This window comes from Bombina bombina, chromosome 11 (genome assembly GCF_027579735.1).
Source record: "Bombina bombina isolate aBomBom1 chromosome 11, aBomBom1.pri, whole genome shotgun sequence".
Classification (NCBI taxonomy): domain Eukaryota; kingdom Metazoa; phylum Chordata; class Amphibia; order Anura; family Bombinatoridae; genus Bombina; species Bombina bombina.
In genome coordinates, this window is record NC_069509.1 from 60,422,563 (window position 1) to 60,435,461 (window position 12,899).

The following is a 12,899-nucleotide window of genomic DNA, read 5'->3' on the forward strand; positions in this document are numbered from 1 at the left end:
AGTGCTAAGATTTGCTGCAGTTATAGTGCAGTTTGCAGCTTCACCAGTGCTAAGATTTGCTGCAGTTATCTTACAGTTTGCAGCTTCGCCAGTGCTAATATTTGCTGCAGTTATAGTGCAGTTTGCAGCTTCGCCAGTGCTAAGATTTGCTGCAGTTATAGTGCAGTTTGCAGCTTCACCAGTGCTAAGATTTGCTGCAGTTATCTTATAGTTTGCAGCTTCACCAGTGCTAAGATTTGCTGCAGTTATAGTGCAGTTTGCAGCTTCACCAGTGCTAAGATTTGCTGCAATCTTGCAGTTTCGCTACTGCTAAGATTTGCTGCAGTTATCTTGCAGTTTGCAGCTTTACCAGTGCTAAGATTTGCTGCAGTAATAGTGCAGTTTGCAGCTTCACCAGTGCTAAGATTTGCTGCAGTTATAGTGCAGTTTGCAGCTTCGCCAGTGCTAAGATTTGCTACAGTTATCTTGCAGTTTGCAGCTTCACCAGTGCTAAGATTTGCTGCAGTTATCTTACAGTTTGCAGCTTCACCGGTACTAAGATTTGCTGCAGTTATAGTGCAGTTTGCAGCTTCACCAGTGCTAAGATTTGCTGCAGTTATCTTGCAGTTTTGCCACTGCTAAGATTTACTGCAGTTATCTTGCAGTTTGCAGCTTCACCAGTGCTAAGATTTGCTGCAGTTATCTTGCAGTTTTCAGCTTCACCAGTGCTAAGATTTGCTGCAGTTATAGTGCAGTTTGCAGCTTCACCAGTGCTAAGATTTGCTGCAGTTATCTTACAGTTTGCAGCTTCGCCAGTGCTAATATTTGCTGCAGTTATAGTGCAGTTTGCAGCTTCGCCAGTGCTAAGATTTGCTGCAGTTATAGTGCAGTTTGCAGCTTCACCAGTGCTAAGATTTGCTGCAGTTATCTTATAGTTTGCAGCTTCAACAGTGCTAAGATTTGCTGCAGTTATAGTGCAGTTTGCAGCTTCGCCAGTGCTAAGACTTGCTGCAGTTATCTTGCAGTTTGCAGCTTCACCAGTGCTAGGATTTGCTGCAGTTATAGTGCATTTTGCAGCTTCACCAGTGCTAAGATTTGCTGCAGTTATCTTGCAGTTTGCAGCTTTGCCACTGCTAAGATTTGCTGCAGTTATCTTACAGTTTGCAGCTTCACCGGTACTAAGATTTGCTGCAATCTTGCAGTTTCGCTACTGCTAAGATTTGCTGCAGTTATCTTGCAGTTTGCAGCTTCACCAGTGCTAAGATTTGCTGCAGTTATAGTGCAGTTTGCAGCTTCACCAGTGCTAAGATTTGCTGCAGTTATAGTGCAGTTTGCAGCTTCACCAGTGCTAAGATTTGCTGCATTTATCTTACAGTTTGCAGCTTCATCAGTGCTAAGATTTGCTGCAGTTATATTATAGTTTGCAGCTTTACCAGTGCTAAGATTTGCTGCAGTTATCTTGAAGTTTGCAGCTTCGCCAGTGCTAAGATTTGCTGCAGTTATAGTGCAGTTTGCAGCTTCACCAGTGCTAAGAGTTGCTGCAGTTATCTTACAGTTTGCAGCTTCACCAGTGCTAAGATTTGCTGCACTTATATAGCAGTTTGCAGATTCACCAGTGCTAAGATTTGCTGCAGTTATCTTGCAGTTTGCAGCTTCACCAGTGCTAAGGTTTGCTGCAATCTTGCAGTTTCGCTACTGCTAAGATTTGCTGCAGTTATCTTGCAGTTTGCAGCTTTACCAGTGCTAAGATTTGCTGCAGTAATAGTGCAGTTTGCAGCTTCACCAGTGCTAAGATTTGCTGCAGTTATAGTGCAGTTTGCAGCTTCACCAGTGCTAAGATTTGCTGCAGTTATCTTACAGTTTGCAGCTTCACCGGTACTAAGATTTGCTGCAGTTATAGTGCAGTTTGCAGCGTCACCAGTGCTAAGATTTGCTGCAGTTATCTTACAGTTTGCAGCTTCACCAGTGCTAAGATTTTCTGCAGTTATCTTGCAGTTTGCAGCTTCGCCAGTGCTAAGATTTGCTGCAGTTATAGTGCAGTTTGCAGCTTCGCCAGTGCTAAGATTTGCTGCAGTTATAGTGCAGTTTGCAGCTTCACCAGTGCTAAGATTTGCTGCAGTTATCTTGCAGTTTGCAGCTTCACCAGTGCTAAGATTTGCTGCAGTTATCTTACAGTTTGCAGCTTCACCAGTGCTAAGATTTGCTGCAGTTATCTTGCAGTTTGCAGCTTCACCAGTGCTAAGATTTGCTGCAGTTATCTTGCAGTTTGCAGCTTCACCAGTGCTAAGATTTGCTGCAGTTATCTTACAGTTTGCAGCTTCACCAGTGCTAAGATTTTCTGCAGTTATCTTGCAGTTTGCAGCTTCGCCAGTGCTAAGATTTGCTGCAGTTATAGTGCAGTTTGCAGCTTCACCAGTGCTAAGATTTGCTGCAGTTATCTTGCAGTTTGCAGCTTCACCAGTGCTAAGATTTGCTGCAGTTATCTTGCAGTTTGCAGCTTCACCAGTGCTAAGATTTGCTGCAGTTATCTTACAGTTTGCAGCTTCACCAGTGCTAAGATTTGCTGCAGTTATCTTGCAGTTTGCAGCTTCACCAGTGCTAAGATTTGCTGCAGTTATCTTACAGTTTGCAGCTTCATCAGTGCTAAGATTTGCTGCAGTTATCTTACAGTTTACAGCTTCACCAGTGCTAAGATTTGCTGCAGTTATCTTACAGTTTGCAGCTTCACCAGTGCTAAGATTTGCTGCAGTTATAGTGCAGTTTGCAGCTTCACCAGTGCTAAGATTTGCTGCAGTTATCTTACAGTTTGCAGCTTCGCCAGTGCTAATATTTGCTGCAGTTATAGTGCAGTTTGCAGCTTCGCCAGTGCTAAGATTTGCTGCAGTTATAGTGCAGTTTGCAGCTTCACCAGTGCTAAGATTTGCTGCAGTTATCTTATAGTTTGCAGCTTCAACAGTGCTAAGATTTGCTGCAGTTATAGTGCAGTTTGCAGCTTCGCCAGTGCTAAGACTTGCTGCAGTTATCTTGCAGTTTGCAGCTTCACCAGTGCTAGGATTTGCTGCAGTTATAGTGCATTTTGCAGCTTCACCAGTGCTAAGATTTGCTGCAGTTATCTTGCAGTTTGCAGCTTTGCCACTGCTAAGATTTGCTGCAGTTATCTTACAGTTTGCAGCTTCACCGGTACTAAGATTTGCTTCAATCTTGCAGTTTCGCTACTGCTAAGATTTGCTGCAGTTATCTTGCAGTTTGCAGCTTCACCAGTGCTAAGATTTGCTGCAGTTATAGTGCAGTTTGCAGCTTCACCAGTGCTAAGATTTGCTGCAGTTATAGTGCAGTTTGCAGCTTCACCAGTGCTAAGATTTGCTGCATTTATCTTACAGTTTGCAGCTTCATCAGTGCTAAGATTTGCTGCAGTTATATTATAGTTTGCAGCTTTACCAGTGCTAAGATTTGCTGCAGTTATCTTTAAGTTTGCAGCTTCGCCAGTGCTAAGATTTGCTGCAGTTATAGTGCAGTTTGCAGCTTCACCAGTGCTAAGAGTTGCTGCAGTTATCTTACAGTTTGCAGCTTCACCAGTGCTAAGATTTGCTGCACTTATATAGCAGTTTGCAGATTCACCAGTGCTAAGATTTGCTGCAGTTATCTTGCAGTTTGCAGCTTCACCAGTGCTAAGGTTTGCTGCAATCTTGCAGTTTCGCTACTGCTAAGATTTGCTGCAGTTATCTTGCAGTTTGCAGCTTTACCAGTGCTAAGATTTGCTGCAGTAATAGTGCAGTTTGCAGCTTCACCAGTGCTAAGATTTGCTGCAGTTATAGTGCAGTTTGCAGCTTCACCAGTGCTAAGATTTGCTGCAGTTATCTTACAGTTTGCAGCTTCACCGGTACTAAGATTTGCTGCAGTTATAGTGCAGTTTGCAGCGTCACCAGTGCTAAGATTTGCTGCAGTTATCTTACAGTTTGCAGCTTCACCAGTGCTAAGATTTTCTGCAGTTATCTTGCAGTTTGCAGCTTCGCCAGTGCTAAGATTTGCTGCAGTTATAGTGCAGTTTGCTGCTTCGCCAGTGCTAAGATTTGCTGCAGTTATAGTGCAGTTTGCAGCTTCACCAGTGCTAAGATTTGCTGCAGTTATCTTGCAGTTTGCAGCTTCACCAGTGCTAAGATTTGCTGCAGTTATCTTACAGTTTGCAGCTTCACCAGTGCTAAGATTTGCTGCAGTTATCTTGCAGTTTGCAGCTTCACCAGTGCTAAGATTTGCTGCAGTTATCTTGCAGTTTGCAGCTTCACCAGTGCTAAGATTTGCTGCAGTTATCTTACAGTTTGCAGCTTCACCAGTGCTAAGATTTTCTGCAGTTATCTTGCAGTTTGCAGCTTCGCCAGTGCTAAGATTTGCTGCAGTTATAGTGCAGTTTGCAGCTTCACCAGTGCTAAGATTTGCTGCAGTTATCTTGCAGTTTGCAGCTTCACCAGTGCTAAGATTTGCTGCAGTTATCTTGCAGTTTGCAGCTTCACCAGTGCTAAGATTTGCTGCAGTTATCTTACAGTTTGCAGCTTCACCAGTGCTAAGATTTGCTGCAGTTATCTTGCAGTTTGCAGCTTCACCAGTGCTAAGATTTGCTGCAGTTATCTTACAGTTTACAGCTTCACCAGTGCTAAGATTTGCTGCAGTTATCTTACAGTTTACAGCTTCACCGGTACTAAGATTTGCTGCAGTTATAGTGCAGTTTGCAGCTTCACCAGTGCTAAGATTTGCTGCAGTTATCTTACAGTTTACAGCTTCACCAGTGCTAAGATTTGCTGCAGTTATCTTACAGTTTACAGCTTCACCGGTACTAAGATTTGCTGCAGTTATCTTACAGTTTACAGCTTCACCGGTACTAAGATTTGCTGCAGTTATCTTACAGTTTACAGCTTCACCAGTGCTAAGATTTGCTGCAGTTATCTTACAGTTTGCAGCTTCACCAGTGCTAAGATTTGCTGCAGTTATCTTACAGTTTGCAGCTTCACCAGTGCTAAGATTTGCTGCAGTTATCTTACTGTTTGCAGCTTCACCAGTGCTAAGATTTGCTGCACTTATATAGCAGTTTGCAGCTTCACCAGTGCTAAGATTTGCTGCAGTTATCTTACAGTTTGCAGCTTCACCAGTGCTAAGATTTGCTGCAGTTATCTTACAGTTTGCAGCTTCACCAGTGCTAAGATTTGCTGCACTTATATAGCAGTTTGCAGCTTCACCAGTGCTAAGATTTGCTGCAGTTATCTTACAGTTTGCAGCTTCACCAGTGCTAAGATTTGCTGCACTTATATAGCAGTTTGCAGCTTCACCAGTGCTAAGATTTGCTGCACTTATATAGCAGTTTGCAGCTTCACCAGTGCTAAGATTTGCTGCAGTTATCTTACAGTTTGCGTGCTGCTGGGACAGTTCCATTACAGTTTCCTGTGCCTTACTCTGCTGGGCTACGATCACATATACCACTATGAACTGCGGTTAGCATGTCAGTTGCTTACTCTCTGTCCCCTACTTTTCTGCAGATGTCGTTGAAGGTTTTAGATGCAGTGGTTTGTTACAACTGTCTTCCATCAGAAAGCATTCCCACTTTTGTCATCACCCTGTGCCGGACCATTAATGTTAAGGAGCTGTGTGAGCCGTGCTGGAAGGTTAGTAGCTAGAGACATTATTAGGTGGTGTATGTGTACAGAGGTGATGGGTGGTGGTGTATATGTACAGAGGTGATGGGTAATAGGCATGTGCATTAATCCGGGCTTTATTTGTCAGTGAAACAAAACCAAAAGTTGCCACGTTTTGCAGCATTTAGCTAGTTTTGTATTTATTTAACCCCTTAGTGACCACAGCACTTTTCAATTTTCTTACCGTTTGGGACCAGGGCTATTTTTACATTTCTGCGGTGTTTGTGTTTAGCTGTATTTTCCTCTTACTCATTTACTGTACCCACACATATTATATACTGTTAAATGGACTTTCTAAAGATACCATTATTTTCATCATCCTATTATATAAAAGGCCAAGTGTGTTTGTCCGAAGCTGTTAATCGCAGTAGAGACAGCACAAGGACAAACACACCTGGCCTTACCTGACAATCCATGCTGTTTGCGGGGAAAGTGGGCGTAGTCGGGCGGGACAGTGGGCAGGCACGGGCTGTTTGGGGGCGGGGCCAGGGGCGGGCATGGTCGGCGAGACAGAGAGGGGAGAGAAATAGAAAGAGAGGGGAAGAGACAAAAAGATAGGAATTAGGAAAGAGCTAAAGAGAGGGGGAAGAGCAGAAGAGAGGGGAAAGTGCAAAAGAGGGGGGAGAGAGAGAGCAAAAGAGAGGGGGGGGAGAGAGAGCAAAAAAAAAATGGAGAGAGAGCAAAAAAAAAGGAGAAAGAGAGACAGAGCAAAAGAGAGGGGGGAGAGAGAGGGAGCAAAAGAGAGGGGGGAGAGAGCAAAAGAGAGGGGGGAGAGAAAGCAAAAGAGAGGGGGGAGAGAAAGCAAAAGAGAGAGGGGAGAGGGAGCAAAAGAGAGAGGGGAGCGAGAGATCAAAAGAGAGGGGGAGAGAGCGCAAAAGAGAGGGGGAGAGAGCGAGCAAGGGGTGGGACCGCTGTACTGCAAAAAATGGCCTGTGTGAACGGGCTTTAGGACTAGTATATTATAATTTACTAAAAAAAATGTGATGAAAAAAAACACGCCTTTTCTAACTTTGACCCCCAAATCTGTTACACATCTACAAACACCAAAAAACACCCATGCTAAATAGTTTCTAAATTTTGTCCTGAGTTTAAAAATACCCAACATTTTCTTTGCTTTTTTTGCAAGTTATAGGGCAATAAATACAAATAGCACTTTGCTATTTCCAAACTATTTTTTTTTTTCAAAATTAGCGATAGTTACATTGGAGCACTGATATCTGTCAGGAATCCCTGAATATCCGTTGATATGTATATATTTTTTTTTAGTAGACAACCCAAAGTATTGATCTAGGCCCATTTTGGTATATTTCCACCGCCAAATGCAATCAAATAAAAAAATTGTTCTCTTTTTTACAAACTTTAGGTTTTTCATTGAAATTATTTACAAACAGCTTGTGCAATTATAGCATAAATGGTTGTAAATGCTTCTCTGGGATCCCCTTTGTTCAGAAATAGCAGACATATATGGCTTTGGCATTGCTTTTTGGTAATTAGAATGCCGCTAAATGCCACTGCACACCACACGTGTATAATACCCAGCAGTGAAGTGGTTAATTAGTGAGCTTGTAGGGTTAATTTTAGCTTTAGTGTAGTGTATTAGACAACCCAAAGTACTGATCTAGGCCCATTTTGGTATATTTCATGCCACCATTTCACCGCCAAATGCAATCAAATAAAATAAAAAAATTGTTCACTTTTTTACAAACTTTAGGTTTCTCACTGAAATTATTTACAAACAGCTTGTGCAATTATGGCACAAATAGTTGTAAATACTTCTCTGGGATCCCCTTTGTTCAGAAATAGCAGACATATATAGCTTTGGCATTGCTTTTTGGTATTAGAAGGCCGCTAAATGCCGCTGCGCACCACAGTGGTATTATGCCCAGCAGTGAAGGCTTGTAGGGTTAAGGTAACTTTTAGGGTTAATTTTAGCTTTAGTGTAGAGATCAGCCTCCCACCGGACACATCCCACCCCCTGATCCCTCCCTGACCCCTCTCAAACAGCTCTCTTTCCTCCCCCACCTCACAATTGTCCCTGCCATCTTAAGTACTGGCAGAAAGTCTGCCAGTACTAAAATAAAAGGCTTTTTATTTTTTTTAAAAACTATATATATATATATATATATATATATTCTGCAGTGTAGGATCCCCCCTTAGCCCCCAACCTCCCTGATCTCCCCCCCCCCCAACAGCTCTCTAATCCTCCCCCCTCTACCTATTTGCCGCCATCTTGGGTACTGGCAGCTGTCTGCTAGTACCCAGTTTGCCATACAATTAGCTTTTTTTTCTTCCTAAATGGAAAGAGTACACAGCTGCATTCATTACTTTTGGGAAATAAGAACCTGGCTACCAGGAGTAGGCAAAGACACCCCAGCCAAAGGCTTAAAGGGGCAGTATACACTCATTTTCATTTAACTGCATGTAATAGACACTACTATAAAGAATAAGATGCACAGATACTGATATAAAAATCCAGTATAAAATGGTTTAAAAACGTACTTAGAAGCTTTCAGTTTAGCTCTGTTGAAAAGGCAGTTGGAAAGCCCACTGCAAGTTGGAAATAAGACCCTCCCCCCCTCCCCCTTCTTTTGCATATGAAAAGACCCTTTACACAAACAGGAGCAAGCTGGAGAAGGTAGCTGACGGTATTCTCATAAAACTTTGGGGCTTGGTTAGGAGTCTGAAAATCAGAGCAATGTTATTTAAAAATAAGCAAAATTATCAATTTTAAAAAAACAACAACTTTATGGGCTTAATAAATAGATAATCTACAAAACATTTATGCAAAGAAAAAATGAGTGTATAATGGCCCTTTAAAGGGAAACTAAACCCAACAATTTTCTTTCTTGATTCAGATAGAGAAAACAAATTTAAACAACATTACAATTAACTTCTATTATTTATTTTGCTTCATTTTTTAGATATCTATAGTTGAAGACAAAAGACATGCACATGGGTGAGCCAATCACATGAGGCTTCTATGTGCAGCAACCAATCAGCAGCTACTGAGCCTATCTAGATATGCATTTCAGCAAAGAATATCAAGATAATAAAACAAATTAGATAATGGAAGTAAAGTAGAAAGTTGTTTAAAATTGCATGCTCTTTCTAAATCATGAAAGAAAAAATGTGGGTTTCATGACCCTTTAAATACTCCTCCCACTTCCCTCATCCCCCAGTCATTCTTTGCCTTTCATCCCAGGAGGTTGGCAGAGAAGTGTCAGAAGTTTGTTTTGTCTCTTATGGAGGGTAGTACTCTTCGACATGGGACGGGAGCTTTAAGTAATCCTATCAGTCTCTCAGTGAGAGCATGGGTGAAAATTAGAGTCCGGAGATGCAGGGAGAGTCTTTCTGTGAAACCATCCCGACTCATATTAACAGCTCCACAAGCAATCAGCGTTGTCGAACTTCGCTTTGCTGCCTGCTTTCTTCTCTCAAGTCAATGGCGGAGGCGCTGCTACTATTTGTCACACTTGAAGGGCCGTGTTCCTGTTCCACGGCGTAGATTCCGGTAAGATCGTTTTTTATTTTACTTCATCAGAATGTACTGTAACTTATTATGTTTTCCCGTAAGGAACTATCTTGCAGGACTTATTAAGTATATTTATAGGGCCTCAGTGAGGCTCCTTTGGTATCTTGGGATCGAGAGTTAATATCTCTCGTGGGGGATTATTGAACAGGGTTTTTTTTAATCATGTTTGTTATGTGATTCAATCTGCTTATGTGTAGTGTTAACTGGGCTCTTGGCTTAGAACATAAAGGCCTTTGGAAGTGATGCAACCTTATGGTTGGGTGCGCTTTTTTTGGACTGTAAGGTTTAACTTGTGACTGGACGTGTTTACGTTCTGGTCTTCCATTTCCGCTCACATTATTATTTGTGTGTTTTCTTGTTTTTCTTTAGAAGTTCAGCTGAGCACTCTAAAAGGATCCGTATGGCTGGGAGAATTATGTCAGTCCTTATTCAGCATTCAATCTGGTGACCGGGTCAGTGGAGTTCCGCTGCGTCACTCTCTCTTTGCTCTGATTTCCTCGGGGCCTAGAGTTTCTTTCCTCTCTTGGGAGGATTGGGGGATTAGCGCCTCCTTACCGTTGTTTTGAGTGGTTTGGCCTTCTAAGGCTCTGGAATTGTCCTTGGACTTGTTCCTGCTGTAGTTCTCTTTTTGAGACCTTTTGAACTTCGTCCATTTCTCGGGTCCCTTAGGGGGACCTGGTTCCCTTCGGGAGTTGGTTCCTTTGTAGGGACATGGGCAGTGTGGTCTCCTTGAGCTCTGTTTATGGTTTCTTCCCCGGTGCTGGGGGATGCTCCACATCCTTCTTTCATCTTCTCCTCTGATTTTATGGGGGTGATGTGGAGATTAGCCTTTGTTCGAGTGACTTTGTTCTCGAGGTATCCCCTTGTTCTTGGTCATCATGTGGCTGTTGCCGCCTAGGGCTCTAATGACCTTGTTTCGGTCTTTGCCTCCTTAGCTCCTTAGAGCGTTGGACTCTTGCAAGGGGTGGTCTCGTCTTTTGGTCGGGATTTGCGAGTTTTTCTCGTTGTCCTCTTTACTTTAGACATTATATGGTTATCTCCCGGGGGTCTGGTATTATATCATACGGGGGGTTTCAGTTTCCGGGTTCTTGTTTGTTTGGGGGCTCGGACCTCTACTCGCTCTGGTTCTTCCGGTGGCTGAGGTTCTCACTCAGTGTTTCCTTTGTGGATCCCGTTGAGGGTTGTACCGGACTGTTAGGATCTAGAGCTGGTCCGGGGTTCCCCAGTTCCAGGAAACTTGGGCGGTTTCTTTGGTTGGACTAGTTGAACTGGTTCAGTTGGCCAGGTTTTTCTGGGTGCTGATGCCCCTTGGGCTTGCCTTTCGCCTATCGGTCGGTTTCCCTTGGTCGGCTTGCTGAAATAGTGTGATGGCTTCGCTGCTCTGCAAGCAAAAGGTTTGCTGTGAAACCACTGCAGCTATGGCACCTTGTCTGTGTGCTAGCCAGTTAAATTCTCAGGGGATTCCTTCCAGGTCAGGGCGTTGGAGATTTGTTCTCTCGGTTCAGCCTATGGCTGTGTCATGGGCGCAGGTGCTCTGTCCTTACAGCCCGTTTGCCGACCCCCTTTGTCTTGGGTGGAGCTTATATCCTTTTTTCGGAAGTGTGGTCCCTATCTTAGGGCTTCTCCTGTCTTCAGGAGGTTGGGACAGACGGGTTAACCTATTTCGGGGAGAGAGAGAGCTCTCTGGGTTGTTCTGTCCATTTGGAGAGTTGCTGACTCCGCCTTGAGTCTATGTTGGGCCTTTAGCTAGATCTCTAGGTCTACGGCCTTGTCGAGGGTCTCCATGTGGTGTTTCGGGTTGGCACCCAAGCACTGTTGTAATGGCTTTGCCATTTTTTCAGCTCGTTTTTTGAGCTGGGGTTTTTCTGGTCCCCGATGCTTGGGCTGGTCTGGCTGGAGGTAGGTCCTGAGATTTGTTGTTCTTCTCAGATCTTGGGGGAGCATTGGTGCTCGTTGAGGTTCTGGGCTCTCCTTTTATTTTCGAGACCTATGTGTAGGTCTGGCAGTTTCGGTTGCCTAGAGTGTGCCTTCTATAGTGGAGGTTTAGCACTCTAAATTTTGGTAGCCGTTTCTAGCAAGTATTTCTTCTGTGTCATCCTGAGGATGGCTCCGTGTTCTTGTCTCAGGTGTTTACCTTCGCCTGGGTCTGCTGCAGGTAATTTTGCCTGAATTATTCAGGGTCCTGAGTTCGGATGATGTTTGGCCTCCGTTTTCAGTTGTTCCTAGGCGCTGGTTGACTTGCTGCCTGGCAAGTGAAGGGTTGCTCTTTGAAACCAGCTACATCTGTTTGCGCCTTGATCGTGTGCTAGCTAGCTGTTCCAATCCTTTGCAGGATGTTGGGAGAACATTTTCTCTGTTCCGCTTCCTGGTTTTAAACCTTGTGTTTTCTCTTTGGATTGGGCGTTGCCTCCCCTTGTTGTCAGGACCCATTTAGGTCTTGCGAGCTTGGTTTGATTTGGTTTTTTTTTCCTCTTATGGAGTTTGTGGTAACCTTTCGGTTTCCATTTGGCTCTTCCTTGCCTTATTCCTTTGGGAGTTCTGGCTGGCGTTTTCTTCGCTAGTAAAGGGTGTGTGGTGGGGGACCGACTGTTGGGCGACGGTGTTTCCCTGAGGACTGTTGGCTCAGTTGTGTCTGATGTTGCAGTCTCTAGCTAGGCTTCTGGGCTATCTGCTGGTCAGTGTCCTTGGGGTCTTTTTCCTTTCTGTTTTCTCGGCTTTGGACGAAGCAGGGTTTTTTGGTTGGATAGTGGTTTTCAGGCCTGGTGCCCTCAGAATGGGCCGTCTATTGTACCCTCCTGTTTTGGCATTCAGTGTCCTCTATAGCTTGGGTATTGTTTTCCCAAAAGTAATGAATGCAGCTGTGGACTCATAGAAACATAGATATTGACGGCAGATAAGAGCCATAACCCCAGCAAGTCTGCCTGATATTACCTAACAGTATAAACTTATCTAGTTTGTAGGATAGCCTTATGCTTGTCCCATGCATTTTTAAAGTCCCCCACAGTGTTTGTTGCTACTACCTCTTGAGGAAGTTTATTCCATAAATCAATCACTCTTTCTGTAAAGAAGTGCTTCCTTAAATTACTCCTGAATCTACTACTCTTTCCACTTAGGAAGAAAAACATAAATTATGCTTACCTGATCATTTTCTTTTCTTCCGATGAAAAGAGTCCACAGCTCCCCACCCTGATATTTCTTCTACTGTTCCTTGTTCCTCGGCAGAATGACTGGGGTATGAGGGAAGTGGGAGGAGTATTTAAGCTTTTGGCTGGGGTGTCTTTGCCTCCTCCTGGTGGCCAGGGTCTTATTTCTCAAAAGTAATGAATGCAGCTGTGGACTCTTTCCATCGGAAGAAAAGAAAATTATCAGGTAAGCATAATTTATGTTTTTAATTAAAAAAAATAAATAAAAATCCAATTTTCCTGTTGTGTAGCTGCCCCCCTCCCCGAATAACCTACCCCCACCCCCTCCCAGATCCCTTAGGTAACATTTATTCCCCCCTCCCTCCTTTCCTTTACACTTTACTAGTTCCATAGTGTAGCAGTCCCACCCGCTACCCTCTACCGGATATCCTCCAGCGATGGGCCGCCTCCCAGCAATGGCTCCCACCCACCAATGATCGGCACCATCGCTGGCTGAAGCAGAGAGGGCTACCGAGTGTCTCTCTCTGCATTGGCGGGTAAAAAAAGGTATTGCAGTGATGCCTC

The 12,899-nt window shown here is 43.8% G+C and overlaps 1 protein-coding gene across 4 annotated transcripts in view; it reads left to right on the top strand.

The window, feature by feature from the left end:
- The window catches only part of TSC2 (TSC complex subunit 2), a 213,609-nt gene that overhangs the window by 56,020 nt on the left and 144,690 nt on the right, over positions 1-12,899 (top strand). For all 4 annotated transcript variants that reach the window (XM_053694513.1, XM_053694514.1, XM_053694515.1 and 1 more), the window contains exon 8: positions 5,505-5,630. In XM_053694513.1, the coding sequence (XP_053550488.1) occupies positions 5,505-5,630 (126 nt within the window). The remainder of the gene's footprint in view (positions 1-5,504; positions 5,631-12,899) is intronic.